This window comes from Sinocyclocheilus grahami, unplaced genomic scaffold (assembly GCF_001515645.1).
Source record: "Sinocyclocheilus grahami isolate Dianchi unplaced genomic scaffold, SAMN03320097.WGS_v1.1 scaffold83.1, whole genome shotgun sequence".
NCBI lineage: Eukaryota > Metazoa > Chordata > Actinopteri > Cypriniformes > Cyprinidae > Sinocyclocheilus > Sinocyclocheilus grahami.
The window spans coordinates 1,466,195-1,484,709 of record NW_015505262.1 but is presented as its reverse complement, the minus strand read 5'-3'; the positions used below and the strand labels follow the sequence as shown (position 1 = coordinate 1,484,709).

Here is an 18,515-nt window from a genome sequence, read left to right as displayed (position 1 = left end):
TGCTAACATGGCAGAAATTTATATTAGGCTAGCTAATGAAAGTAAAATGTCATGAACAGTTAACAAATATTGAATTATTGAAGTAAACAGTCAGTAAAAAAAGATTACAAACATAAGATAAATACAAAAAAAATAGAAAGCAAAAAAAAGGGACTCTTTTTTTCCACTCTGCATTGTGCCTAATGGCGCTTTTCCACTGCATGTTACTGCACGGTACGGCTCGGGACGGGTCACTTTTGGGGGGGTTTTCTCCTGGTCAAGCTGGACAATATGAATGTGAGCCGTAAAGGCAAGGCCTCAATGAAGACTGTGCCTCTAGGGGGTGCTGGTGAGACAGAGGGGGCTCTGTTGAGCCTCGAGGCTTCTCCGCTGGGCCAGCTGATGAACATGCTCTCCCACCCAGTGATCCGCCGTAGTTCCCTTCTTACTGAGAAACTACTCCGTCTGCTCTCTTTGATCTCCATCGCTCTGCCTGACAACAAGGCCACGGAGGTTCCAGCCAACCACCCAGTGCCTCAGGCCCCAACTGCCACACCCTCTGCACCTGCCACTCAAACCACAGCGGGGTCAGGGTCCATCTCAGTGGTGGCAGGTACGGGCATAGCACAGGGCTCAGTGGGCCCGACGCCCTCTCAACCACCCACTATGGTATCTGTTGTTGCAAGCAGCACCACCCCCTCCGGCAGTATTGCTGGTGAGTCTCTCAGAGCGTTTGAAAACATGAATAAATACCTGCTGATTTGTGTTGTTATAACAGTCTCCACTGAGATAAAATCCTAATTAAAATGGATAGTTCCAGCTCTTGCTTACGTTTGGCTGAGCCATGCTTGAAGCTTTTGTAAAATAATCTATAAATTTGATAATTCACAATGCTCAATACCAATTTTGCTAACATGGCAGAAATTAATATTAGGCTAGCTAATGAAAGTAAAATGTCATGAACAGTTAACAAATATTGAATTATTGAAGTAAACAGTCAGTAAAAAAAGATTACAAACATAAGATAAATACAAAAAAATATAGAAATTAAATAAGCAAATCTTTTTTTCCACTCTGCATTGTGCCTAATGGCGCTTTTCCACTGCATGTTACTGCACGGTACGGCTCGGTACGGTTCACTTTTGGGGGGTTTTCCACTGGGTACAGTACCTGGTACTTTTTTTTGTACCACCTCTGTTGGGGTTCCAAGCGTACCATACCGTTACCAAAATGTGACGAGTAAACTCTGCTGATCACGTATTGGCCGGAGAGAATCGTCACTACCTGCGTCACTGAACTTGCGACACAAACGCAACAGAACCGCTAGATTTAAATCAACACAGCCAGCGAAGGATCGAATGCAACTGTTTTTAACAACCAAAAAGTGTCTGTTCCCCCTGTTGAGGAAGTACAGACGTTCCTCTCGTAGATAGCAGAGGAGCGGATCCGGGGAGATGCGGAATGAAAAAGTTTCAAGAGTCGCGGCAGTAGAGGCGGCGCAACTATAACGACATGTGAATAATCCCGACCACTCTAAAGCGGTACTGAACTGCAGTGGAAACGCAAACCGAGCCGTGCCGTACTAAGCCGAGTCGTACCACGCAGTGGAAAAGCGCCATAACACTCCTTACCAGTTCTAAAATCACTAAACCACGGTATTTTGAGGCTTACTGCTTTAATGTATTTCGGTTCAAATTTATCGTACGCAATGAAAAGTGAGAACTAACTGAAAAAAACACACAGATTTATATGGAGATATCCAGCTTGGTGCTGGATCAGTTCAGGTTATTCTGAAGTCAAATAATTTTGTATAATGCTGATGATTGACTAGTCAATTGTGTTTGGGCTGCTGGCAATACAATGTTTAAATCACATCGTTATACCTCATTATTTTAGCAGGAAAACAGAAGGCAGCAGTGAGCAGCACTGACATTGAAACTAAACTGGCCTCTGCTGGACTAACAGAGAAACAGCTGCAACTCTCTGTGGAGGTATTTAATGATGGTGCACGCACATATGTCACCCCATGTCTGGTTATCCTAACCCTGGGCTCTTTTGACCCAGCTCAGCAGTTGGATTAGTTACCTCCTGTGGTTTGTGTCCAGGTGCTGACATCCCACTCATGTTCAGAGGAAGGTCTGGAGGACGCGGCCAACATCCTGTTGCAGCTGTCCAGAGGGGATGCACTGACCCGAGACACTGTACTAAGACTTCTACTCAGTGGGGCGCGTCACCTCGGATACACCCTCTGCAAACAAATTGGTCAGTACTACGTTACTACACTTTTTTTGGAACAATACTTTAGAAGATTTCTGTATGGTTGCTCATTACGGTAGGTTAAGGTGCTCAATAGTGAATATGTATTATATGTAGACGACCGGGCATACGTTAATTTACTCATGATTGTGTTGTCACCATGAAGGTTGGCAAATAACCTGTTTTGCAGCATAGTTTGCAAAAATTAAAACTTAATCCTTCTCTTTTGCATCTGCTCTGGTTTTTAGGCACTTTATTGGCAGAGTTGAGGGAGTATAACCTGGAGCAGCAGAGAAGAGCACGTGCTGATGCTCAGTCTCCTGAAGCTTCTCATGAGGACCCATCTATCACCACACGCCTAAAGGGCAAGATGACCAGCAGGTGAGGACAGAGTTTCAACCTATGTTACTGTTAGGGATCGGCTTAATTGTTGTTGTTTTTTGATTTTTTTGAAGGTCTGTAAAGACTATTATTATCTATTATTATAAACTGACTTAATTTGATTAAAAATACAGAATTATTGAGAAATATTATTAATTACAATTTAAAATAACTTCAATTATAAAATATTTTAAAATTTAATTTATTTCTAAATTCTCAGCAGCAATTTCTCTAGTCTTCAGTCCTTCAGAAATCATTCTAATATGCTGATTTGGTGTTCAAGAAACATTTCTTATGATCAATGCTGAAAAAAGTTGTGCTGCTTAAAATTTCTGTGAAAACTGATACATTTTTCAGGATTCTTTGATGAATAGAAAGTTTGAAATAGGAATATTTTGTAACATTATAAATGTCTTTACTGTCACTTTTGATCAGTTAAATGTTTCTTTGTTAAATAAGTTAATTTCTTTATAAAAAGAGAGTCTTACTGACCCTAAACTGTTGTACAGTAGCCTCTAGATTTAAGCTGGCTGCAGTTAGGTTGGTACAAATTCCATTTAGCGTGGTTAACGGTAATGAAAGCTTTTGATGAGTAAAAATGGGACAAATTCACATTTTCTCCAGACTATTTCACTACTTTATCTCCCATCTGCATAAAATTTTCTTTACTTTAACAGTACTTGTCCTTCTCCTTGGGTGTACATGAATTACAGATTTGATGGGTCAGAGAGTGTGGTGATTGTGGCTGCTCAGAAGCGCACGTTAGGTGGTCGTGAGCTGCAGCTGCCCTGCATGAGCTCACTCACGTCCAAGACCTCCACGCAGAAGTTTTTCCTGCGTGTGCTGCAGGTCATCATCCAGCTTAGAGAAGACACACGGCGCGCTAACAAGAAAGCTAAGCAGACAGGAGGAAGGCTGAGTAAGTCACTCTCTTTTAACACAGAGGCGTCCTCTAGTCCTTTAAGAACATGTCTATGCTTCTTATGAAGCTTCGAGTTGCTTCTCCCATTGAGCGATATAGACAGCTTATTTTATGTTCACAGGCCTCTCTCGATTTATTCTCCATTTGTCTCCAGGTTCGACCAGTCTGGGCTCGGCCAGCAGTATCCAGGCTGCGGTCCGTCAGCTAGAGGCTGAAGCGGACGCCATCATTCAGATGGTGAGAGAGGGGCAGAGGGCACGCCGTCTACAGCAGGCACCCCCACCCTCTTCATCCGCATCTTCTTCCGCTGCTGCTGCTGCATCCGCTGCTGTGGCTGTGGCTGTGGCTGGATCGTCTGCCCCCAGTACCTCTGCAACCAACAACCCCCCCGCTGGCACGGCCAGCGCAGCCACGGTTAGCATGGGCCGCACTGACAGCAGGCAGACTGCTACTGACTGTACTGACCCTCACACACACCCATTTTCATAACATCCTGAGAATTTCTTAGTAGTGTTATCTGACTTATTACTGACTTATTTTAGTAAAGTTACAATCCATTTTTTTGAAGGACATATTGCACCGTATTACACACAGGGCAGGGCGAAATAGCTGAACATTTTTGTAGTAATCTGACAATATTCTTTTTATATCTTTATTTTAGATGTATATTTCTATGTTTAATATAAGAAGTAAAACACCGTAAAATGTATTAATGTTTTTTACTGCATTTACATGTATTCAGAAGGTGCTTTTATCCAAAACAACAAAAAAGGAACAAAAGCAATTTGTTGAAGAGCCAACAATATTTGTAGTATATACAATGCCAGGTTTATTAAAGAACTAAATCAGAAAGCAAGCTAGAGAAGTGAAATGCAGTTAGTTTTTTTTTTCCTTAATCAACAAAAATCTATGTAAACTATTAATTGAGGTATATTAATGTTTACCATTTTAACAGTAAATTGGGTAGACGGCAATATTTACCTTTTTCAGTTTAGAAGAAATTATTTGGAAATTCGTGCAAAGACTTTCCAAGTCCCATTTTTGTTTAAACCTGAGAGCCTATTATAATCTTTAATGTTTTCATACTTGGATGTGAAATATCCTATCAGAACGGTCTTTCGAAAACATTAAAAATCCCAAATAAACTGACTTGGATACTCATGATGCTTAGTATTATATCACCAATAAAATAATTGCAAAAAAAAAAAATCACAAACATTTATTATATCACCATGCCCTGACTTAACATCAAATATCATGAACACAAGTAAATATTTGCTTGCATTTCAATTTAAAACTGAACAGCCTATATATCACCTCAGTGCTCTATTTATCAAACACCTGCACACTATTTTGAAAGTTACAAAACTTACACTGAACTCACATTTATTTTCCAGTGACAAACCAAGTAATTCTGTCACAAGACCTACCAGTGACTCTTTTCTAAACTCCAAATCTCTGTCCTATTTCTCTACTGCTCTGCCTTCCACTGCATCTTGATGCATTTAATGCACAAAGTCTGTATGGTGCAGTGTTTGAGATATCTGAATGTTGCATCCAGCTTTGTGATTTCTCTCATCTCTGACTTGGTCTCTTTGTGCGTGGTTTGATTTTTGGCTGGCTGTCAATGCTTCTTTGCTTAAGCTCCATCCCAACCCCCTCTCTCACCAATGTCTGAATGTTTTGATGCATGATACTGAGTCTCTAGCACTGCATCTGGTTTCAGTCTGTGACTACCGCCACTTCATATTTTTTCCCTACGTTATACACACTGTTTGTCTCTTCCTTTCTGTCGGGAGGGAATTGTATTGAATCTCACCCTGTTCCTTGGTTCCCCTGGTTCAGTCGGAGGTGCACTCTGTTGCCGAGCCCCCAGGAGCTCAAAGAGATGATTCGCCTATGGATGTGGACCAACCCTCACCCCTAGAGCAAGACCAGGCAGCAATAGGTGAGGTCCTGTGAAATAATAGATGTGACGTGATAGCAATAGGAACATCAGTAGCTGGAATGACATCATAGAAATCACTGAACTTTTTTTTTTAATCAAATGTGACTGCTGTAATCTATAGTGGTACTGCGAAGAGTCTACCAGTTATTATTTGATCTTAAAGTAATTTGTGAAAATGGATGTGAAATGAATGTTTACCTGGTGCTGCATTGATATAACTTGAGAAAAATCAGTGTCTGAAATGATTGGTTTATATAGTATGTATGTATGTATGTTAAAATATGGTCTGCATGTGTAAAAAGGTGAAGAAAGCAGCAGTCAGCAGGAACAGGAGGAGCGCTTGCCTGACCTACCCCTGTTGAGTGAGCAGCTGTTGTTGGATGAACTATGGGACATGCTGGGGGAGTGTCTGAAAGAGCTTGAGGAGTCTCATGACCAACATGCAGTTTTAGGTATTTTTAGTTTATTTATTTATTTAATGTTTTTAGAAATAAAGGAATTATTTCATGCTAACAAATCTTTTTGTACTGCTGTAGTGCTGCAACCTGCAGTGGAGGCTTTTTTCCTGGTGCATGCCACCGAGCGGGAAAGCAAACCTCCGGTTCGAGACACTCGAGAGAGCCAGCTGTCACACATCAAGGATGAGCCACCCCCATTGTCTCCTGCCCCACTCACTCCCGCCACCCCCTCCTCCCTGGACCCCTTCTTTTCCAGGGAGCCCTCTTCTATGCACATCTCCTCAAACTTGCCTCCAGACACACAGAAGTTCCTGCGTTTTGCGGGTGAGTCAATCAAACACAAGCTGTCCCTAATGGGTTTGCACAGTGTAGAGGAATACATGATGAATACTGATGAAGGCTGTCCTCGATATGAACTCCCTCTCTGTCTTTAACAGAAACCCACCGCACAGTGCTGAATCAGATCCTGCGACAGTCCACCACTCATCTGGCAGATGGGCCATTTGCCGTTTTGGTTGACTACATTCGCATTTTGGACTTTGATGTCAAGCGCAAGTAAGATACTTTATCTGGCTTTTATCCACTAAAATCAAAAAGAAAAAATGTTTTTTAAAAACATTATAATATGTTCTACAAAAACAATATAATAATTAGAATGACATTGTACGACAAAACATATGAAAAAGTTTAAAGGCTTTTTACCCCCAAATACTATAATACAAATAATATAATGCAAACAATACATAATTGCAATACTTTTTTTATTACCTTGATTTTTACTGTAATCCTAATAATAAATTAGTGTATTAAAGTAGTGAATGTCTATTAAGAGGGGTTCTCTTTATTTGGGTTTCTCCTCTCATTTTTTTTTTCTGGGTTGAGTCTTTTATCTAATAAGTGTGTCTCTTAGGTATTTCCGTCAGGAGTTAGAGCGACTGGATGAGGGCCTGAGGAAAGAGGATATGGCCGTTCATGTGAGGAGAGACCACGTCTTTGAAGATTCTTACAGAGAGCTGCACCGCAAGAGCCCAGAGGACATGAAAAACAGACTGTAATTCTCACGCTTTCTCACTCTGCCACTCTCTCTCACACAAACGTGCTCAGTTTTTTTTACAGATAGCTGCAAGCAGCATGAGCAGGGCAATTTAGTTCTCCTTTTCATTCTTATCTCTGCAGGTATATAGTCTTTGAAGGAGAGGAGGGTCAGGATGCAGGTGGGCTGTTAAGGGAGTGGTACATGATCATCTCCAGAGAGATGTTCAACCCCATGTACGCCCTGTTTCGCACTTCTCCCGGCGACCGGGTCACCTACACCATCAACCCCTCCTCCCACTGCAACCCCAACCATCTCAGCTACTTCAAGTTTGTGGGACGTGTGGTGGCTAAAGCAGTCTATGACAACAGGCTATTAGAGTGTTACTTCACACGCAGCTTCTACAAACACATCCTGGGCAAGAGCGTCAGGTACCAGCAAGGTTTATTCTCATCCATCATGTTTAGGTCTTATTTATCTCTTATGTATGTGAAATTCATGATTTTTGTTGTTGTTTTTGTTTTTTTTGTTTCTGTGGTTCATAGGTATACGGACATGGAAAGCGAAGACTACCCCTTCTTCCAGGGTCTGGTCTACTTGTTGGAGAACGATGTGTCCACTCTGGGCTACGAGTTGACATTCAGCACAGAGGTATGGGCTGCATTTTGATACCAAGTACACTTCCTTATTTTGTTGTTTCTGTCTTTTTTTTTCTTTTCTTTCTTTTTTGATATAAAGAAATGGGCATCATCACTTACTCATATGTTCATAGGTCCAAGAGTTTGGCGTGTGTGAAGTGAGAGATCTGAAGGCCAATGGTGGCAACATTATTGTCACAGAGGAGAATAAGAAAGAATATGTGCATCTGGTCTGCCAGATGAAGATGACAGGTGAGCTTACTCTTCAATAAACATAACTGCTAGTGAGGAACGGGGAGGTTCAGGAGTCTATTAGGGAACTGAAACATCTGTGTTTCTCAGGTGCAATCCGTAAGCAGTTGGCTGCCTTCCTGGAGGGCTTCTATGAGATCATCCCTAAGAGACTGATCTCCATCTTTACTGAGCAAGAGCTGGAGCTGCTCATCTCCGGCCTACCCACCATAGACATTGACGACCTCAAGGCCAATACAGAATACCACAAATATCAGTCCAGTTCTATTCAGGTATTTACACATAAAAGGACAATATGGACTAATAAACTCTCTAGTCCCATTTAGTAACTTGTTAGCAACCACCTTTTTCAAGACAAGTAAAAGTGGGGTAATGTATTTTCTGTTGTAGAATAAAACATAAAGATATCTTGAGCTTGTGTTAACCACAGACCTTATTTCAGGCTTTTAACCAAAAACTCATTGACTTTGAAGCAATGGATTCAGAAGTGCAGAAATCCTGACTCATTTCTGGGTTTTAGGGCTTATTCATGCAGCACTCTGTAATTTTAAAGCTATTTTCATGTTTTATTTGTACATATTTTTTTTATTTGTTCGTATATTTTGTATGTTTTTTCATGCATTTACTTCACCAGATGTTTTCTCTACCTGGTTTTAATTTTCTGTCCTCATTACTCTCCACAGATCCAGTGGTTCTGGCGTGCATTACGATCCTTTGACCAGGCTGACCGGGCCAAATTCCTTCAGTTTGTTACAGGCACATCTAAAGTGCCACTGCAGGGCTTTGCTGCACTGGAAGGAATGAATGGCATCCAGAAGTTCCAGATCCACCGAGATGACCGCTCCACTGACCGCCTGCCCTCTGCGCACACTTGGTAAATGTACACCGGTGCCTCAAAACACAAATGTTTCCATGTGATGCATTCAGAAATTCCTTAATGAATAATGAGTAATAAAGCAGCTCTAAAATCTACATGCTACATCACATGGAAATTCTGGTCTAATGTACAACCAAAAATGCCTTTTATTGTTTCTTATTGCTCTCTTTCACCTCTCTTATTCTTTTCTCCTTCCAGCTTTAACCAGTTGGACCTCCCGGCGTATGAGAGCTACGAGAAATTAAGACACATGCTGCTGCTGGCCATTCAGGAATGTTCTGAAGGCTTCGGACTGGCCTAAAGACTCTCCTAAATCCACACACAGGCACACACAGATGTAGACTTACATGTTGTTAACTTATGACACACATGCATATTCACTCTATCATACATACGGCCAAGACCTACTTCTAATCCACATAAAACAAACAGATGGACGGCTGACAGAGATGTATTGACATTGCCTATTGCACACAGAGCCTCTCATTGACACACCGAACTGTATTTGGTGTATGTGTGTCTCTCACTTCCCTATTAAAATTACAGAGCCCGAGAGAAGATCACAGAGGATATCTGCGGACTAATATAAAAGACATTTTCTCCATTTAGTTTGGTTTCTCTGTACAAAAGGTTTGGGAGTTTGTTTAATCTTTTTTTGTTCTTCTCTGGCTGTTAAAAAGGAGAGGGCTGTTTTGTGTGTGAAAAGAGAATGGTTGTAACCCTCTGGCGGGGGAAAAAAGTTTATTGTCCTCTGTTGCTAATGTGTGACCTCACTAGCTTTGCAAATGGGAACTTTAATTTGGGGGAGGGAAGTCATGGACAAGGGCGAGAACATGGAGTGAGGTATTGGTGAAATTGCAGACGTGCAGGGATTTTCAGAATGGGGACATTTTTAGGCAACTTTTCTGGTATTTTTGGAGAGGAACACAGATTTGAGAAGTGAAGGACTGAGATGTTGAACCGCGGGTGCTCAGACACATGCGGTTATTACCCAACTGCTGATGCAGCCTCTCAGCAGCTAATCAGAACATAAATTGCTACATAAATAAATGCATAAAATGAGCCCACTGTGTCTAGAGTTGTTTCAATGTATGCCTTACACATTTGCACTAACAGGAGCAAATATCATTTATATGTTAAGAAATATACTGATGGAGGTCCATGGAAACTAATTTGACACATGCTGTGGGGTCCAAGTATTAAAAGCTCTATTCTTCATCCGGAGTTATGTATGAGGAATTCTGTCCAGTTATTGATCACCTGCATGAGTCTCACCATTATTGCTTTGGATTTTTGTTTATCAGCATTTTAGGACAGGCTTTTTAGCCCTTGTTCTTGCCCTCTTCCACTGTTTTTGCATGAGAGCTGGTGTGAAGTGGAATGAGTGTCTCAGACCATCTGGAGCTTCCAGTAATGTCCCTGCTGGGCATCCGTGCTGTTAGGATATACAGTTCATCACGCCTGCTTTCTCCTTACCCCAGACTGCTGGAGTCCACTTGGGTGGACTGACAGCTCTCAACATAAAGTGCAAGATCAAAGGTGAGAGAGGATGTTGGAACTGTGATCATCGCCTGTCTTTCAGATGTTTATTTTTGTTTATTCCTTTTAACCCTTTAGCTGTGCTGAAAATCTGTTGCCTAATTTGGTGTTCCCTGTAAAAATGACAAGCCTTTTAAAAACTGCTTGTAAATCTCTCATTATGCTATATTGTCACCCAAATATTAGATTCAATGTTTTGTCAACTTGTTTCCTTTCAGTTAACACAGGTTGTGTATTTCTTTTTGGAACCAATTTATAGGCCTCACTGATCGGAGCTTAGCACCTCAGTTTTTGAGTGAAAAAAATAATTTGTGGATAATTTTGGCAATGTTCCCTCAAAATCTGACCGGTGTGTGAGCTCAGATCAATCGGTTTCAAAAAGAAATACAAAATGGCCTAATTGAAAGAAAAGCTGACAAATGCCCCATCCACAAAATCTAGGTGTAAAGTGTTTTAATTCTCATTAAAGGTCTATGCAATGTGACTTGCTATAAAAAGAGAATTTTCCAGGTTGGACTAAAACGGATGCTGTAAACGGTTTACCTCAACATTGTATGTCCAGAAAAACTTCTCATAATATTTGACTAATCAGTTATGACTTTGCATTTCAGGCTGGCCAGCAGAGGGCGTGCAGTGAACTATTATTACATTTACTCACAAATACTTGAATAATTTCAAACATTTTCTTTCAGGGAAAAATTAATCCGTTATGGTGACCTGTATGCATGTTTGATTAAATTCTGCCTTTTTTTTCAGTGCAAGTGCCTTTGTTTCGCCTGATCAATAAACAAATCAATAGTTATTAATAATGTAAGCAGAGTGAAGAAAGCATTTGTACAGGTGTCCTAAACAAAGTCGCTCTTATGGTTTTCTCAGAATGTTTTTCAGTTGTCACAATTATCTTAAATATACTGGTTCATATTTGGGAAAATGTCTAGTACAAGGCATAAGGCCAGTTCATTAATGAAGTGTGTTTTTTGGGAGAAAGCCAGAACACTTTTAGTGTAGTATAGTGTGCATAAATCAGCTTAAATATTGACTATCCTGGAGAAATGATAAGGAAGGAAATAAATGGGCTGCTTCATTTTTCAGGCCGACTGAGCGGTAATTAACTTCATGCTCCTAAATGAGAATGTATATTTTAACCTTGAGTAGTGCTAGTGATCATTTCCTGAACAGACGTCCCATTTAATGCTATTATATTAAGGTGTGAAAAGCTTCACTGTATGATCTAGCAAATCGTATTGTTTGCAGAGGATGTTACAATTAGTTGTAGGCCATTATGCATATGTAACATCAGTGACTGTTTATGGGAAACAATTAAGAGCTACTGAGATTTAAATAAATGTGCTGATGCTTTTCAGAGCATAATTTTAGGTATTTCAATTCTACGAACATGAATTTTGAAGCTGAGTGTTAATGCGATTGAATTAACGGGTGCATTTTTAGTGACAGCCTCTGTCACATTTTCACCGGTTGTTCAATGAATCCCACTTGCAGAAGCCTTTTCCCACCTTTGTTCTTCTGCTTCACTTGCTTTTCATCCATCTGGAAATGGATTAGGAGTCTCTGCTTAAATCAGAGGCTGAAAAAACCTCTTTGTAGTAGCACAGACACCACTGCGGCTCACATGACCTCATAGTCAAATTATCTTATGGACAGACTGCATTCTAGCAGTGGCCATTATAAATCAAGCATTGGCTTCGTCCTTCAGGTCTACATCTCTGGTCTTTGTTTTCTTTTATCTTCATCTCTCTCACTCATTTTTAGCACCCGTTTCTTGTGCTAGTTCACAATAACCAGAGACCGAGAGAGAGAGATTAACGTCATAGCTTGTCCCACTTTAGATCCTGAGGAGACCTGGATGAAAAAAATGTGCTGTTTTGTCTGTATTTGTGACCAAAAGACTGAATTAATAATGAAGAGTTGAGTGTGTTACACTGTGGACTCTCTTGCAGATTTAAAACATCATGCAGATGGGATCGGTAACAGTTAACCTGATATTTCCAGCCAGAGAGGTTGCATTTAAATGCATGTTACAACATGGGACCACTCTTGGGGTCACTGGTTTAGCTTGGTTATTTTGCGGCTGCTAATAGATTAATTGAATTCATTAACTGGATGTGAGGTCATTCTGATGGTCTGACCTAGTGTTAATCACGGAGTAATTGAAGGGTAATGATGGAGGCAGAGCTCAGAGGCTTCTCTCCAACTCATGAATTATTGACAGACCAAAAGTCCAGATTACTTAAATTAAATGTTTAAAATTAGAGCCATGTTTACAGTTGTGACTGCATTGTATGGAATGAATGAATGAGAAACAAATATTTTCATTTTTTATTTGATTATGCAGAGCATGTGTGCATGTATTTATACTGTATGTACACACCATTCAAAAGTTTATAGTTGGAAGAGTAAGGAAGTCTCTTATGCTCACTTAGGCTGCATTTAGTTGATCAAAAATACAGTAAAAATAAAAATTTGTTTGTTCGTTCGACCTTGTGTGGTTGCAGGTTTGAATCTGATCTGTGTAGTGTTTTGATCCCAATCGCCTAGTTTTATTTTAGAATTATTTTAGAAAAGAGCCCAGCTGTTTGATACAGAAATTCCCATAAAATTGGCCTTTGATCATAACGCTGTAATTTGGTTTTTGGTGGTTGACGGTATCTGTAGCCCTTGCAAATCATACTTATTCAAAGCGGCTATTTTGCATGAGCTTTTGTTATTGCATTTGATGGCATTAATGCAAACTGTCAACTCCCTGTGCGAGTTTTTCAAGATGAACCTTCAAGCTTTGTTTGTCCTGCCTGATTCAGGATGTTCTCATGGACCTGTCACAGATTGAGGTTCTTTAACAGAAGACTGGGCATTAGTTTCCGGTTAAAGGGCAGCGACTGGTGTTTTTCAGCATGTATGTGTCATGAGACACCTGCAGGAATGACTCTTCCTGTAAGTGTGGCGCTGCGCACAAAACCAGGTAATGTCACATAACAAAGAGATCAGCTCTTTGTAGAATTATTATACAGTGGGTACGGAAAGTATTCAGACCCCCTTAAATTTTTCACTCTTTGTTATATTGCAGCCATTTGCTAAAATCATTTAAGTTAATTTTTTTTCCTCAATGTACACACAGCACCCCATATTGACAGAAAAACACAGAATTGTTGACATTTTTGCAGATTTATTAAAAAAGAAAAACTGAAATATCACATGGTCCTAAGTATTCAGACCCTTTGCTCAGTATTTAGTAGAAGCACCCAGCAAAGGGTCTGAATACTTAGGACCATGTGATATTTCAGTTTTTCTTTTTTAATAAATCTGCAAAAATGTCAACAATTCTGTGTTTTTCTGTCAATATGGGGTGCTTTGTGTACATTAATGAGGAAAAAAAATTAACTTAAATGATTTTAGCAAATGGTTGCAATATAACAAAGAGTGAAAAATTTAAGGGGGTCTGAATACTTTCCGTACCCACTGTAAGTCAAGCACTGACCTTTACTGTATACCTATACACCAGGGGTGTCCAATCCTGCTCCTGGAGGGCCGGTGTCCTGCAAAGTTTAGCTCCAACCCCAATAAACCCACCTGAAGCAGCTAATCAAGCTCTTACTAGGCATACTAGAAACTTCCAAGCAGGTGTGTTGATGCAAGTTGGAGCTAAACTCTGCAGGACACCGGCCCTCCAGGATCGAGTTTGGACACCCCTGCTATACACCATCATGTCTACAGTGTGCTTGCGTGCTGAGGAGGGTGATTGCGTAGATGGAGAGATGGGAGCGTCTGATAGTTGCTTATTTTCACCTTGCTTGCCACCAGACTACACTCTTAAAACTAAAGGTGCTTCAAAAGGTTCTTCAAGCGATGCCATAGAAGAACCATTTTTGGTTCCGCAAAGAGCCATTTAGTCAAAGGTTCTTTAAAGAACCATCTCTTTCTTACCTTTTTATAATCTGAAGAACCTTCTTTCAACACAAAGAACCTTTTGTGAAACAGAAAGGTTCTTCAGATGTTAAAGGTTCTTTATGGAACCATTTAGACAAAAAGGTTCTTCTATGGCATCGTGAAGCACCTTTATTTTTAAGTGTATGGAAAAATCTGCCATTTTGCAGCGAATCCCCTTTCCTCATGAATCAAATTGTGCATGATTAATTTGTCATTCAACCGTTTGAGTAAAAGTCTCCTTTAGTCACAATATATCAGCCTCAAGAGTGGCTGAACAGATTTTACTTTTAATTTCCCAGAAGTGATTTCATTCACAAATAAGATGTTTTAAAATAGTTAAGAGGGACATAAATGAAAGGTTTTCTCTTACAGATTATTTCACTCCTCTCTGCTCTTTGTGTATAATGTCCATATACACTGCAAAAATGGCTTATTTTTCTTTTCTTTTTTTAAATGTTTCTATTATATTTAAAAATATAAAGTTTTTAAATATTAGCATTTTACTTGAGAAGTGGAATTGCATATCAGGACAATATATTTATTGTTATTGTCTTAAGCATCATTCTAACAAGCTTAGTAACGTTAATGCTTCAAACTAAAGACAAATCATTTAAATATTATATTAATATTATCTTGTTATACAATACTGTGCATATTACTGTAATTTCTGAAGTGTCATGTGAAACTGGACTAATGGCTGCTTAAAATTCAGCTTTTTTTAGAAGTGTTATCTTTAAAATACAGTATACTTTTACAGTAAGGTATACAGAAAAAATACAGTATTTTCCCCCATTTTTTTCTTTCCCCTTTATTCTATACCCAAGTTTTTATTTATTTTTTATTTATATTTATCTGTCATACTCCATATCCTATATACAAATTAAACAAACAAACAAATTATTTCAGGGTTTTTTTTAAATCAAAATTTGGATTGCTAAAAAAAAAAAATACAGTATCCCAAAAACAGGATGTTTCTTTTTGCTAAGTGATTTTTGTTTTCTTCCCCCCCCACTATATATTATACACACAAAAATAGAGCATAACCCCACATTCCTAGATCCTCTCTTTCTAGATTTCATCCGCCACTTTCAAGGAGAGAGTGTAGGGAGGGATAGACGGAAAGCTTTCCCTGTGCCAACATGCAAATGCTGCATAACAATGCACTAATTAGCATAACATATAGTTCTCATCCTTATTACTCACGCCTGCTAAACCACCAGCAAGGAGCCTTTAATGGTGCTGTAGAACAGCTCTCTGCATTTACCATGTCACCACTTCTCCTGCTCTGACAGATCCTGCCAATCACCGATGAAATTATGGACACATTTCATCTGGCACCAAGGGGAATGCGGACTGGAAATCTGGATGAAGACAATAAAGGAATGGTCAGAGAATTAAGGGAAGGGAGAAGAGGAGAGTGAAGAAAAAGAGGCAGGGAGCTAGAAGAAAAGAGGGTGATGTCACTGGCTCATGATGGCAGCCAATCAGAGACGGGGAGAGGCAGCGAGGGAGCCAGGAGAGGGTGTGTTTTCCTCGCACTGCAGCATCAGCAGTGAAGAGAGGCCACAATCAATCTGACTCGGAGCAAGAGACACAAGAACCTTCAGGGACAGATAAAACAGAGTTGCCAGAGGAGGACAGAAACCTGAAGCCGTTTCGAAACTACAGAGGTAAGTGGCGAAGGTTGTCAGTGAGAATGTCAATAGCATTTAGTGTCATTTAGTGTCAAACAGAATTGGCTGGTTATTGCAAATTTTTCATGTGGTTTGATGATCACACCTTTGAGACTTAAGGTGCAATGATGTACACATTATATTACAAAAAAGTGGTATTTCAAGGTGCTCCAAAGAATACCTGTTTATACCATGATTTTGTTATGTAGAGCTGCTTATTTTAGGTTAGCCTCAGTTTATCTCCTTGCAAAGGAATTTTGACTAGTTGCCTGTCGCTGAAGTCTTTCTAGGATAAATCACTCAGAATTGATTATTGACACAGTGTCTGTAGATGGCACACAGGTGCTTGGGCCATGAGAGTGCGGCGTGATATCCATTCTGTGCTCCACATCCATCATACTGTAGGTGCTCTTGCTTTTACTGTACCATACAAACAGTCTGTGTGCACAGAAAAATATGATCTGCCTCTGCAAAATCTTCTCCTCTGAGGCAGAGGCTTTAATTGAGCTGTGTGCACAGATGGATGGACGGGCTGGAGAGATTTAAGAGGGATGAAAGAAAGGAAAGAGGGTGGGGTCACGTTTGACAGGCGAAGCCGTTGCGCAGGCCGATAATATATGTGCACTTATGACATCTAGAGATTAACAGGGAGAGAGAGAGACTGGGTGCAAGGTCAACACGGGAAGGGACAGGAGCGGGGAGGGGTCTATTAAAAGGACGACTGTGAAAATGAGCCATTCTTTGATGGCATCCGTTTTGACATCCGAAATACTATCATAGGCTACATCCACATTAATCCAGATTTAAAAGCACTTTTTCTTTACATTTTGTCAGCCAAAATGTACAAATTTTTACTGTCTTTTGAAAGGCTGCATTTATTTGATCACAAATACAGTAAAAACAATAATACTGTGAAATATTACAATTTTAAATAACTAATTTGCTGATTTGTGCTCAATTATTATTAATGGTTCTTGTTATTATCAGTGTTGAAAGTTTTTGCTGCTTAATATTTTAGTAGAAATGGTGATACATTTTTTTCAGGATCTTTTGATGAATAGAAAGTTGATTTAAACTGCATTTATTTTAAAATCTTTTTTTATTTTATTTTATTTATTTATTTATTTTTTTGGTAACATAAGCGTCTTTACTGTCACTTTTGATCAAGTTAATGCATCCTTGCTGAATAAAAGTTCTCATTTTTTATCATACCTACCCAAAACCTTTGAATGATAATTTATCACGGTTTCCATAATTTTTAAGCAACAAAAGCTGTTTTCTAACATTTCATAATAAGAAATGTTTATTGAGCAGCAAATTCTGAAGGATCATGTGACACTGAAGACTGGAGCGATGACTGCTGAAAATTCAGTTTTTCCATCACAGGAATAAATTACATTTTAAAATATTTTCAAATAGAAACTGTTATTTTGAATTGTAAGAATATTTGAAAATATTACTGTTTTACTGTGCTTTTTATCAAATAATTGGAGAGCATAATAGACTTTTGTCCAAATTAATGTAGATGTAGCCATAGCAGCATGTAAGAATAACACTAAATGCAACTCTCAGATGCAGAGCATCTACGGAGGAGCTCTTGGGAGAAACGGCACAGCCCGCTAGTCTCCACAGCCACCTGTTATCGCCTTAGGGCTTCTGTGTCGCTGGCACATCCTGCTCCCGCACACACACCAGGCAAAAAATCCCCCCATAACACCTGTTTTAAATACCCGTGCAGTAAAGCTTTACAACCTACTGCTGCCGCTCTGCTGACGGGGTCAGCCGCCACAGAAAGACAGACACATTAGTTAAACCCATTTGCAGAGGCTGGCGAGGCTGCGGTTGGAGGGGCTCTCTGCAGACAGGAGGGGGATGACAGTGGCATGGCAGAGAGGGTCAGACGAGCCTGGAGGACGGCAAGGAGGGGAGCAGGATGCATTAGGATGATTTAAAGGGCACACAATGATGAAGCTGGCCTGTTAGGGCAGAATAACCACTAATAGGTGGAAAAGTGTCTGTAACTTGAGTTTCTACATGAGCTCATGAGATGTGAGGAGGAGGAAGGAGGGTGGATGGTGAAGCCTAAGATGCACAGCAGCTCAATTTATTTGGATACTTAAGGCACATATATAAAAATAAATGAATGCCATTGCTTTAGCTATTGTATATGTAATGAAATGAAATTCATGAATTAAGTGTGACATAACCCATTTCTTTGGTGCCCTTTATATGTGGACTGCAGTAGAAAACCTGCAAGTGTTGAGAAGATGAAGTTTCCACAAAGTGCACTAGGGAATAGGAATCAAGAGAGAAGATGAGAAAGTAACTGAGGAGAGAATGAATTTCATTTGTAACCCTGTAAAAAAAAAAGTAAATTTTCATGTAAAAGCATTAGAAAAAGCGATGCCAAGCTTTGAACAATCCTCTTTATTGTCCTTTTCGGCACACACAAATGTGATTTTTATTTTTTATTTTTTCCTCCTTCAAGGCTGTATCTTTATACGTGCATTGCCAGGCAAAATACTTCTCTAGACTGCAATCAGAGTAATGGGTTCTCGAGAATGAATTGCAGGGTTTTTTTTTTTTTTTTTAAACCCCCACGTGGAAAGCTTCACTA

The 18,515-nt window shown here is 39.7% G+C and overlaps 2 protein-coding genes across 12 annotated transcripts in view; both read left to right on the top strand.

Moving 5' to 3' along the window:
* LOC107586534 (E3 ubiquitin-protein ligase HUWE1-like) overlaps positions 1–9,806 on the top strand; it is a 58,371-nt gene extending 48,565 nt beyond the window's left edge. For 6 of the 8 annotated variants that reach the window (XM_016273953.1, XM_016273950.1, XM_016273952.1 and 3 more), the window contains 17 exons: positions 256–694; positions 1,876–1,970; positions 2,085–2,241; positions 2,484–2,616; positions 3,330–3,535; positions 3,693–3,952; positions 5,384–5,486; positions 5,789–5,938; positions 6,023–6,268; positions 6,382–6,499; positions 6,855–6,995; positions 7,121–7,408; positions 7,523–7,628; positions 7,750–7,867; positions 7,958–8,139; positions 8,551–8,741; positions 8,943–9,806. In XM_016273953.1, coding sequence (XP_016129439.1) covers positions 256–694; positions 1,876–1,970; positions 2,085–2,241; positions 2,484–2,616; positions 3,330–3,535; positions 3,693–3,952; positions 5,384–5,486; positions 5,789–5,938; positions 6,023–6,268; positions 6,382–6,499; positions 6,855–6,995; positions 7,121–7,408; positions 7,523–7,628; positions 7,750–7,867; positions 7,958–8,139; positions 8,551–8,741; positions 8,943–9,045 — 3,036 coding nt within the window. In that variant the 3' untranslated portion in view covers positions 9,046–9,806. The remainder of the gene's footprint in view (positions 1–255; positions 695–1,875; positions 1,971–2,084; positions 2,242–2,483; positions 2,617–3,329; positions 3,536–3,692; positions 3,953–5,383; positions 5,487–5,788; positions 5,939–6,022; positions 6,269–6,381; positions 6,500–6,854; positions 6,996–7,120; positions 7,409–7,522; positions 7,629–7,749; positions 7,868–7,957; positions 8,140–8,550; positions 8,742–8,942) is intronic. The other 2 variants (XM_016273951.1, XM_016273949.1) reach the window with 2 other exon arrangements.
* A 5,976-nt stretch (positions 9,807–15,782) lies between these two features.
* LOC107586533 (neural cell adhesion molecule L1-like) overlaps positions 15,783–18,515 on the top strand; it is a 55,740-nt gene continuing 53,007 nt past the window's right edge. For all 4 annotated transcript variants that reach the window (XM_016273945.1, XM_016273943.1, XM_016273944.1 and 1 more), the window contains exon 1: positions 15,783–15,895. The gene's annotated coding sequence lies outside the window, so the exon portion shown is untranslated. The remainder of the gene's footprint in view (positions 15,896–18,515) is intronic.